Genomic DNA, 12,254 nt, shown 5'->3' with positions numbered 1-12,254 from the left:
CTAACTAGACGTGAATTTAAATTCTTTACTTGCCAATACTTGTTTAGTTACCCAGATTAAAGGTGAAACAAAATGTATGAAAATGGACCTTGAGGTATCGCCTTAAAGGAAAACGAGGATTTGTTTTTTTTTTTATTTCAATTGCAATGAATCTGCAAGGCTGACGTGTGACTGCGCTGTGATATTAAATTAGATGTCAGTGAATGTCAAACTCGCGTTCCGTTTCATTTGATTTACTGTCCTTGTGTTGTATTTTGGCTTCTTACAACCGTTTGTTCGGCCGTCCATTTCATTGTTTTGTGTTTGCGGCTTTTGTAATGTACTATTGGTATTGAAAAAAACAGTTGAAAAATGTGTTTTATTGTTTAAAACAAAGATATCAGCACTTTTTCAAACTTAATATTATTAGTTTACAAATAATTCTGAAGTTATATTTAGAATATATTTCATAAATTTGGAATGATCTTAAAACAATTATAAAAACGATACAAACAGAATTCCAAATTAAAAATATACATTCGATAACCATTTAATAGGTAACTTGTCGGTGGGAATTTATCACAAAAATTCCTCTGAAAAAAACTTTAAAAAAAAAACATTTATTAAGTAAAAGATTTCTTCCAACATATTCACTTATAGTAAGTTGCGAAAGTCGCAAATTCTTTATAAAAGACACGTCATATTGATAAAAAAAAGTAAACTATTACTAAAAACGTAAAATTATATCCTGCTATTGCTAATATTATGTTCCTAAAATAAAACCAGAGCGTTGTCTAGTCTTATCTTTAAGATTGTTTTTCATAAAATCACGTATAAAAATATACAAAAATGGAAATAATTGCTGTTTTTTTTTTATTTTTATTATTCTATTTTTCTTTCGTGGCTCTTAATTGCTAGTTATAAACACAAAAAATGAGCCGACTTTTTTAAAAGAACGGAAAAAATATTTTTTAAAGACTGTTCTGACCAGGTAAAAAATTATGTCACATTTTTTTTTGTATTGTTTATTTTTATACGTGATAATAAAATCGTAGAATTCTGCAAACCATCCATTTGAAGCAAAAAGATTATATATATTTTAATGTTTTAAAGTACCTCTTGGTGCCTATCCTACGTTTATTTTTTACAAATATTATAAAAAAATGCATTTATCAACTTCGTCCATATTATTTACAACTGTAGTGTTAATTATAATAGATGTTAATTTTATGTATTCGCCTGTTTTAACACTTTCATTGATTAAAGTTTTTATAAAATACAATTTGATGGTGTATTATAGGTAGATATCGATGTGTTCTTAATAAAATATTCCTTGCGTACTCTAATACGAGTGTCTTTTAGTTGTTTGTCGCGGGTTAACCCTCTAATATTTTTCGCAGTGAAAGTGTTAAAAATAAAAACAAAAAAAAATTATAAAATTTTTCAAAATCGTTGTTCCATATAATTTTTTTCATTAATGTTACATAAATGTTTTTTGTAACAGAAACAAAATAAACTATGAGTTTTAATGACTATAATAATAGAAAATAATTCTTAATGTAACACGACATGTAAAACAATAAGTCTTCATATAAAACAAGCCAAAAATAAATTGTTAATAATATAAAGGTTGATGTTACACTGAGACTTCATAAAATTTATTTATTTACATTTTATTAATTCTACATAGGAAATGAGCAAATTTGTTTTCAATTTTTTTTTAAATAATTTAAGCATGATTGGTTCATTCTGATTTTTTATTCTAATTCAGCCCAAGATTTACAATATTGGCACTATTATTTGCTATAATTATATTGCGTAAATTGTTATTTACCCACAAACTTTTAAACTTTCAAATGACTTATCTTGCCACAAATATAATATTAGAATACTTATTTATTATCAGTGTAACATAATCCTTATTAATAGTCGTTCACAACGATACTCTGCTGAAACAAAAATTGATAACTAAAACCTTGTTTTATTTAAGTAGATTTCCCTTTTGCTCACAAATTACCCACAGTCATCTTAAAAGCATCGCTAATAAAATGGAAATGATCACTCCTTGGATACCTGAAAAAAAAAGAAAGAAAATTAATATTTTAAAAATGAAGTTAGAGATTCATTCATCTCAGCCACAGGAAGTCCACTGCTGAACATAGGCCTCCCCCAAGGATCTCCACGTCGACCTGTTGAAAGCGGCCCGCGTCCAGCGACTTTCTGCGACCCTAGCCAGGTCGTCCGTCCACCTTGTAGGCGGGCGTCCGACATTTCACTTGCCTGTACGTGGCCTCCACTCTAGAACCTTTCGACCAGCTCGAAGAACCAATGGCCGTTGGGGTCGAAAGTTAGAGATATTGAAAAACTATTTACATACGGATTTGTTATTGTTATTTATATTATTATTTTCTCCCGACGTTTCGAAGACTGCAGCCTTCATGGTCACGGGGCGGACTGAGGTATTGGTCACCCGTTAGTGAAAGTTACTTATCTTCATTTTACAATTATACAACATTTTAAAGATTTTATTTTTTTTAGTTGTTGACGTTGCAGTCTTCGAAATGTCGGGAGAAAACAATAATACAAATAACCGCGATAAAATCCGTAAATAGTTTTATTTCAAAGTCTTAACATTTGCGTAAACCAAAGAAATCATTATGAAGTTAGAGATAATTTGAGAATCCCATTTCTGTAAATGGGTTTTAACATAGTTTGTTAGTAATGTATAATTCTATTTATTAATTTTGCCGTGCTAAGCGCCAAAGCGGTATTTCACGGAAACCTTATTTCGAGATAATCGAAGTTTTGTAAATATAATTTTGTATGTAAAACTGAGATAGAGAAACTCTTGTGAGGTTTTTTTAACAAGTTCTAAACAAGATACAGTTATTTTGGTAAGTTCATTAGATGGGTATTTCTTTAAGCTATCTGACGACATAAAAAGCAAGATTTTGTTTTTGTTTTTTTTTGAGATACCGCTTTTGAGCTTAGCACAGCAGAATTGTGGTACTCAAATTTGCTGCATAGCCCTAAACAACTTACCTACAACTCTACTAGCCCCACTATACATAGCCGCTAAAGCCTTCACCAATTGGCCATCCATGTTCACTTCAGGGGTACAAGTCGCCTCCGACGTAGATTCGGAATAGGAGAAAAGAGACCACGAGTGCCAAAGCTTCGACGTTTTATTCCAAACGACGCCTGAGAAATCGTGGGGGACCTGCGAAGAACGATAATGTTTTTAAATAGTGGTAAAGTGGGGTTAATAGGACTTGGAAAGAAAAACAAATAGACGAGGAATCTGCCGATTAGGATCAAGGTTGTAAAAAAGGGAATATAATAATTATTATTCTGTTTAATATATATATAGTATAATATTAATTTCATATTTTTCCTTAAACTACTCTAGCCTTTCTTTATGTATTCACATTAATATAACCCATATATAAAACTGGAAAATATGTGTTTTAGTAAAAAATGCTCAATCTTGTCTGTTATTTTCTTTTAATGTACCTTAAAATACATACGCTTCGGATTGGAACCGGGTGAATTGCATTGAAGTCAAATTGCAGTAACATAGGAAAACGAAAGTATAATTGGGTTATAAAAGAAATAATAGCATTACCTTCTGATCTCCAACAGTCCAGCTCAGGGAAGGAGCCGGCAGCCCAGTGGACGTGCAGTTCAAGATCACCGATTGTGCGGACTGGCCAGTAGGTACAACATTAATAACAGCTTCGGTAGGAGGAACTGAAAATAATACCATTGTATATTGCAAAATTTGCTCGAATTTGGTGCTGTGGTTTGGGAGCCGAAGTAGGAAAAATATACTTTTATGATAGAAAGAATCCAGCGTAAATTCGCTACAAGTGGAACTGGTTATTACCTCTTTTTTCCTATCTTTATTTGTTTTGGTCATAGTAGCCCTTCTTAGGTTAGAGCTCAGCCGCAAACTCCTACTGATTATTCAATACATAATGTTATGCGTGACCAACTAGATTATCCGAGTGTTCTGTTGCGACTGAATTATTATGTTCCGCAAAACTATACTCGCGTAGGTCTGTGTAATTGGCATCAGCTGTTATCGTTGTTGACGACTTGCACACGCGATAAATGAGATTCAAAATGCCAATATACATGTTGATCCCATCAGATGTTTAGTATATCATATTTCATTTCAGTAAATTGTCATTGTAAATTGTACTTAGTGTATCAAAAATATCAAACCATGTCAGCACAATAACTGGATGGATTGAAAAAATGGCTTTTTGTTTTCTGGTTGCTTTTTGTTTTGTCTGTTTGTACTCGACATTTGCAAAATCACCGGATAATATCCGGTGGGAGCCATAATTTGAAAGAAGAAGAAGAATGAATTGGCTTACGAAATGATATTTGTTGGTATAGTTACAATTTCGCCAACTTCTTTAAGACATTGGGTATACAACAATTCTCTATAGAAAAAAGCAATATAATAATAGACAGGGAAACTTGTGTTATTAACCACGCTACATTCTTATTTCTAACACCTGATCAATCTAAAGTGATCCCTATAATCGATCGCAACCATCCTTTCTGTTTGATATCTAACAGATTCATCGGTTTTTTCTTGTAATTAAAGCGTAGTTATCGGTTAGGGAAATAGGGTACTTTTATTTTTTCTTTTTCGTACTAATTGCTGTTACATAAAAAAAAAATGCCCAAATCGAACATGGTCAAATAACCTATTGATTGGAGTCCTTAACTTACCAAAAGTCGAAACAATGATATCCTTCTTAAGCATTCTGAACATAGGCCTTTCTCCAGAAACTTCGCAGGCGATAGTGAGGTCAGCTACTGGTGGCTTAAACAGTTCCAAAGTCAGAATACATTTGCCGGTCACTCCACGATCGTCGTTTTCCACACAATGTACTTCCAGGAAGTTTTCGTTTAAGGGGAATGTTTGCATGTGTTCTCTGCCGTTGTTCTGTGGACAAAGACCTATTAGAGGTATTCAACCGGTGACCTATTTGAGACTTAAGTTTTTCAACTGCTCATCATATTTTGTGTACCTATCTTTACCTACCTATCCTATGTTCTTAGATCAGGCTTTTGCACCAAAAATCCTTTATATAATGACTCACAACCTATTACACTACATAAATATAGATCTTAGAATTATATGCATTTAAAACGTTTTTAGACTGCCTCGGTGGCGTAGTTGTATTGCATGTCCGGTACAATAGCGCTCTGAGGTCCTGGGTTCGAATCCCGGGTCGGGCAAAGTGATATTTGGGTTTTTCTGCTCAGTATCAGCCCGGAGTCTGGAATTTGTGCCCGATATGGCGATAGGCTCGCCCCCTATCACATCATGGGACGGAACATACTTGGCGAAAAGTGGGTGCCCTAGTTGCGCCTCTGCATACCCCTTCGAGGATAAAATGCGTGATGTTATGTATGTAAAACTTTTTTAGAATGTTGATGTGTGTTTATTTTTTGTGTTAATTTATTTCTACACACTGTCATGACCAGAATATTGATAGTCCAAAATCAAAGTCTGGCTCTGGAGCTTCTGAAACTGACGATAAACTACTGGAGCTGCTGCTGCGACGACGAACAACATTATCGGTTCGATTGTCTACGTAATAACAATAACACGCAATATGTACAGTAACTTCCGAAACAGTTCGTAAAAATTTGTTTTGTGAACAATTGCTTCATCTGTCCCAAAGCGATTTAGGATCCAAGTAATTCGCGTACAAGCTGACAACCGCGGGTTTGTGTTGTACGTAATGACAGTACAAAAAAAAGTATTATGAACCTTATAAACACACATTCTGATGACGTTGCAATGGACATTGCATTGACTTAACATTGAATTTCTTAACATTTTCGCTTATAACTTTTTTATTTATCGCTCTACGACAAAAAGTTACTGGACCAAAGTTGTAGAGAATTTAATTTGCAACAAAAAATGTTTACAATTTTTTTTGTCAGATAAATAGTTTAAGAGGTACATCGTAAAAACCATTTCAACCCCTATTTTCAAGATGGCGGCCATGGGACAAGGGTGGCGACCCCACAAACTTGGTTTTAGCGTTACACTGACCCCCCCTACACTTCTAAAAAATAAAATTGCGTCCTCTAAAAAACGCAACCCCAAATGTAACTTTTCAATGGACTATGAATATTTAAGATCAAATGCGTAAATATAATACATGAACCTTCTTTTAGCAGGATGTTTGTCACACGGCATTGTAAACAGCGTTTTAATTATCGCTCAGTTTCCACCGGAAGCGGCGTGGCCTACCTTCGCAACGCTTTAATTGTCCGAATTAGTTTGACCAGCATCCATTTTGAGGTCGAAGACAATAATTTGCGTTTGCGAACGTGGTTTGTGATTAATCTTGTTTAATTTTTTAAGTTGTCCAAATACGCGGATATTAATAAAATAAATATAAATTTTGTGACTGGTTATTTTTAACCGACTTCAAAAAAAGGAGGAGATTTTCAATTCAACTGTATTTTTTTATGTTTGTTACCTCAGAACTTTTGGCTGAGTGAATCGATTGTGATGATTCTTTTTTTATTTGAAAGTTGGTGCTTTCCGAGTGGTCCCAGATAAATTTGTTGTTGGACCCTTGACTTCAAAGATACGTCAGAAAACTCTTAAAATGAGTGCCTCAAAACTTTTGACTGGATGAATCGATTTTGATGATTCTTTTATCGATCAAAGCAGTGGTCAAGTAGCTGGGAACTTGGAATACAAAACGGCAACCTCTTACTTTATTTTGGACGGACCACTCAACTATACGGTTAGACTACAAAGCTGATTCTGATTACTTAGAAATGGGGATTCACTATTCGAAGTGGGGGTCAAGGAAAATATATCTCGTTGGTATTAAAAAACTTAAATGTTGACTAAAATCGCCTATCATTGTACGCTAATATTTTAGGAAGCTCAGCGCCTGTACGGAATATGTTAGAATTTTAGCTGCAGGAGTCACCGGAACTAGCAAAATTTTGAAAGTGGTTTGTGAGAGAAAAAGCATGAGTACGTCTGCTATAGACTAAAGAGACGATGCCTCTTACCTCTGGCCTGTAAATCATGAACTGCTGCTCGTTATTGTAAAGTCTGACGGATTGGAGAGAGTCGTTGGAGTAAAGTGTCCACGAACATTCTGTAACAAAGCCCAGCTCTGGCTTCCAACCGGTGGTAATCTCCACCTTAGTGGCCGATGACCCTGGAACAAACCAAAGGTTCAATAGTTTTCAATCATAAGTTTAGCAGCTTATCTTTATCTAATAAATAGTACCTGCTTAACCCTATAGAATACAGACGTGATATTATGTAAGTGTGTTTATACTTTAACACACTAACGTGGTTAAAACAATAATGTTTTTCTCGTAGAGAAATTTATGGGGCAGACTGCTATACTAAGTTTTACTGAAAATTCACGGTAAATAATCATAACGGCTTGGTCACGTGAGGTGGCGCGGGTAGCGGGAAAACAATTGTATGGGAACGAATGAAAGGTGTAATTTATTCCGTATAATTGTTTTTTCTGCAACCCACTAATTTGTTGCTTAACCGCTCGGCCTCACAGAAACAGACATAAAATGGGCCATATGCTCTATGCCAAACATTATTTGACAATACGTAACAAGCACAATACGCACCACGTTGCGTTTAAGATAATGGAAATTGGCACACAAAATATCATTCTACATTTCACGAAGATAACGTAACACGGCCGTGTCGTAATTTACGCCGCCATAGAGAATAATACCTCAGAAAGAAAACAGCTTTCTAAATTAAATATTTGTAGATCCATTAGAATGTTTATCATCATTTAAAAGTGTTTACCATAACAACGCAATTCCAAACCCCTTACATACTACAATTGTGATGGATCCAACACCAGTATAAACACGACGGGCCCGTTGTTTTTAATTTTTTGAATTACACAAATTACCGAAACGTCGGAGGGAGGCGCCATATCTCTTAAATTTTACTATTAATGGACCACTTTATATCCATCACTTCATGCTTTGACGCGTTTTGTTAAAGGGATCAGTGTTAATTGGTCTTTGACATTTTTTATCCTTTGGCACATTGGTAATTATTATAAACAAGAGTTTTCTAAGATTTCTTCAGCATGTGTAAGAGTTATTTAATATAATTTAATGGTTTTCCTAAGGTTATAACTAAAACGTTTACCAGGAACATTGTAAAGAGGACAGTAATAAGTTATTTGACTTTAACATTGTTTTATACACCACAACATTTTTTTTTGGAAATAAAATCAAATAAATAGGCTAAATGGTTCATCTGGTCTGACTGTTCATTCTTAAACAAAAAGTGTACAAAAGAGATTTTTTTGAAAATTAGTATCCAATTGTTCGTTAAATTTTTCATGTCTAAGTGATCGTTTTCAATATTGCACTAATTTTCCCCTTTTTAACTGTATACCTTATGTTATGTTTTGGACAATATTAACAATAGTTGCTAATATATATCATGAAAAATATTTATCAACGACAGCGCAAGCCATTTACACCGCTAAATTTGACAAATAAAGACAAATATTCATCCATTTCATACGTTAATCATCCATTAAAATCACATAAACTAACCCCAAAACAATTAAACGCGCAACGCAAACGTATAAGATGAAAACACACTAGTCAATTTATACGAGGAACAGTCTGCTTAGTCTTAAGAGGCAGCGCTTAATTCGCTCAATTGGTCAGTCATGCGTCGGCTAATGGTACGACGTTCTATTTAAGACTTGGATATTCTCGGGCGGTTAGAGAGCATTTCTCTTAATATTATGAAGTTTTTTGGCCTTGGCGTGCGAAGGCTGAGAAAGCATAAATACATTTTGCATGGTTAGAGAGATATTATTATCTGCAATATGGAAAAGAAACTGGCGCTGTAGTTAAAAAAGAAATCAAATGAAAAAATACTTTTCAGTCACATGAGGGCTTAATTTTTGTAATTTAATAATTATTTTTAAAGTTACTAAAATGGCATCAAAGTTGGTTGAAAAATTAGCATTCCAAATTCTGTAGTTAAGACGAGGACTACCATGAAATTCTATCTAGCTATCTCCCTCATACGTTGGTACCTAACGCAGTGACGTCATAGCGTCTATGCTGCATCTTATCTGCTTGATAGCAATCGTATGACACCAAAATTGAATTCCAAATGTTGACAACAAAATGTTGTTCTAGTCACCTTGATAAATGATCAAGGTGACTGTAACAACTGGAAAAACATTAAAATAAGACTCTAGGTATCCAATAGTCGTTTTTCAGCTCTTTGATTCGCTCGTACGTGGATTATTATAGCTAATTTTATTTATGAAATACGTCTATTTTATTTTCTTTGCCGATATAATTACAATCGCCACAGGTAGAGGGACCTTTGATTACATTTATTATTTCAATATAGGTGATTGATTGTGGAATTGTATTTGCCATTGAATTACTTTTATGTGATCCGTAAGTTAAAATTAAACAGCCGAGATAATATTCAGATATAAACACGAAAAATAAAATTATAATGTCTGTATTATCTATTAGATAAATCGAGTCTAATTAAAAACCTTATCATTTTCTTTATATAAAACTTAAAACATTAAAAATACATAAGAATTCGTCTATTTTTCAAGAATTCATCGCAGGTACCGAATTATTTTGCTTTTCTTGCTCTAATATAGAGTCGATGTACCTTTATTTCGCATTGCAGACTGAATTAAGCTGTTTTCACGATCGTTATACATGGTAATAACATTGTTTATTCCAATAGTCATGAACACGCAATGTCCCTTACTGCTCATACGTTAAATGAGCTTAATTGGTTATTATTAAGCACAGCGTGTATCGGTTTAATGGTGAGAAACAACTCTTTTGCACATCGTTATAGTTAAGAATAATGAAGTTTATATTGTAAGTGGAGTATAAACTGTAAGGGCTGATTTTTATTCTTAAAAGTTATTCGTAAAATAAAATTCGATGTAAAAGTATTTCACGAAATGAATGTATGTATCGAAATAGTTTTTATGAAATATTACGATTTTCTCTGTCTTGTTTGTTTTAATACATTCATTTTTTATGTTATTAGATAAAACGAATGTATTCAGACAAACGTAAAAATTACAGATGAGACGGAATCTTTGAAATTATATTTTATAAAAATTATTTCGTTACACACATATTTTATTTTAAGAAATACTCATAAATAAAATAATATAGTTTTATGGATAAATTCCGTATGATATTGTGATATAGACTGTGTTCAATCAGGGTATTAGTACTTTAATAAATAATTCCTATTCGATGATTGTAAAATGTAAATGAGGCAGGCAAATATAATTTCTACAATCGAAGAGCTACGAACTTCGACATTCTAATATCACTTTATTGTAGTTTAAATAAATCATCATTTGAATCACTACTAAAAAACGGAATATAAGCCCCGTAAGAAATAGTCCCAAATACCTAACCCCTCTTATTTTAATTAAAATTCATTTAAGAAAAAGAAATAGCAAAAATATAATATGGTGTGGGTTGTATATTTGGGTTTTGGTTTAAATATATTTTGTTTATACTAGCAAGAGCTGAGTATTATCAAAAATAGAATTTAGGATTCGTTTTTAATATAAGAATCTTTCATAAATCAAATGATATTTTAACCTTAGATATTAACAGTTTATAAAATTATAAATTCATGGACACGTATTTGTCTTTGTGAGCTACGATTACGATACGACTATGTAAAATGTCAATGTCATGTCGTCGATATTTGATAAGATCGGATAACAATTGGTTAAATTGGGATTTTATTGTGAAAATACTTGAGTTAATTAAAAAGATGTAGAGACGACCTTGTTTTAGTAGGATATAACTTGATGTAAATAGAAATGACGCTACCACAATATAAAGTAGTTAATAAAAACAAAAACTAAACTAACAAAAAAGTATAAATATTTTAGAGGAAAGGAATATAAATGTAAACAAATATAAGTCTAATTCTTAATCAGGATTTCGTCTTTAACAACTTTACGTATAATTTGTAAATTATTTAGGCGAATTACCTAGCATAAGTATGGTATTAATTCATAAATCAACTTATATTTAAATTAACGACGATAAACACAATAAAAATATTATGGCACCACTCTTTAGTAAAACGATAAAAATAAAACTCACCAATCCAAACCACGGACATCAGTAAAATAATTTTAGTGCCCATTCTCATTGACGTAACACATATAAGTCACTAACACTTCACGCACTGATCGTTCTCTCGACACTGGTGACAAAAGCTGCGCGCACGCCGGTTGGAAATTAAAAGAGGCGGTTCGAGCGAATCATGTGCGGTGTTTAAGGAATTCTTTTTTTGAAATAATTTTATTTTAATTTACATGTATATATTTTTGCGTGAAATAAAGGACGTAGAATTGGATTTTAAGAGATTTGTATATTGGATCAGAGACAATTGTCTTTGTCATGAAAGGTAGCAGAATTACGAGCAGATTAATTATAATTTATGTAATTTTAGCTGATTCAGGTCAATAAAACGTTTTTAGTTTGTTTAGCTTACGTGCAAACAAACTTGACCCTGTAAAGTAAGTGCATAGAGCATTTTAAATGTTATCATTCCCAAAAGATAGCACTGTTCGTACTAGGAACTTAAATAAGGGTGACGTCATTATTGTCAATTTTCTATCCATTACTCAATTATTATGAAACAAAATATGATAGTATAATAGGCCAATAACTCCACATCTATTTATAATAAAGATCCACATTCATTCAATACCGCCAACCATTGCTTGTTCATTTATCATACACAGAAAACACATTTTCAATTACTCATTGCAATGACTATTTGAATCGATGTTCTGAATTTGAATTTGACAATGTCATACCAGCCCGCACGACCTGTTATGCACTTAATATTAAACTTTACCCCTTCGCACTACGGTTGCAAATTAACAAATCTACGGACCTGGTTAGTTTGGTTGCAAGTCACGATGCTTTTAAAATAATAGCCGTAATAGTCGGTGCACACTAATTGAATGAACGTGCAGTAATCAAGTACTGTTGCATGGTATAAATTTAAATAGATTCGCGCCATTACAGAACGTTTGGCGCTTATTGATTTGTAATGGCCTTTTTATGAGTTGAATTTATTGTTACATTTTGTGATATAGCTGAAAGAGAGGATTGGCATGTCTTTCAATAGTAAGCTATACAACTTGATGATGTAGCATTTGGAGGCCAATTTT

The 12,254-nt window shown here is 33.0% G+C and overlaps 1 protein-coding gene across 1 annotated transcript; it reads right to left on the bottom strand.

Moving 5' to 3' along the window:
* Nucleotides 1-1,221: 1,221 nt before the first annotated feature.
* On the bottom strand, nt 1,222-11,291 carry LOC115453684. The gene is made up of 6 exons (XM_030182399.2): nt 11,173-11,291; nt 7,048-7,199; nt 4,726-4,942; nt 3,605-3,729; nt 3,022-3,199; nt 1,222-2,052 (listed from the first exon to the last, which is right to left on the bottom strand). Exons 1-6 carry the CDS (start codon nt 11,219-11,221, stop codon nt 2,003-2,005), a joined length of 771 nt encoding a protein of 256 aa, XP_030038259.1. The 5' UTR covers nt 11,222-11,291; the 3' UTR covers nt 1,222-2,002.
* Between the last annotated feature and the right edge of the window lie 963 nt (nt 11,292-12,254).

Source organism: Manduca sexta, chromosome 11 (genome assembly GCF_014839805.1).
Source record: "Manduca sexta isolate Smith_Timp_Sample1 chromosome 11, JHU_Msex_v1.0, whole genome shotgun sequence".
In the NCBI taxonomy this organism is placed as follows: domain Eukaryota; kingdom Metazoa; phylum Arthropoda; class Insecta; order Lepidoptera; family Sphingidae; genus Manduca; species Manduca sexta.
This window is presented reverse-complemented; position numbering and strand designations above follow the sequence as displayed.

Bases quoted from the DNA above. Each gene is read 5' to 3' on its own strand.
- LOC115453684 (XM_030182399.2), bottom strand. From the start codon at position 11,221: ATGAGAATGGGCACTAAAATTATTTTACTGATGTCCGTGGTTTGGATT. The intron at 3,730-4,725 runs GTAAGTTAAGGA...TATTATTTTCAG, and splicing joins TATCATTGTTTCGACTTTTG to TTCCTCCTACCGAAGCTGTT. The intron at 3,200-3,604 runs GTAATGCTATTA...CGTTCTTCGCAG, and splicing joins GGACTGTTGGAGATCAGAAG to GTCCCCCACGATTTCTCAGG.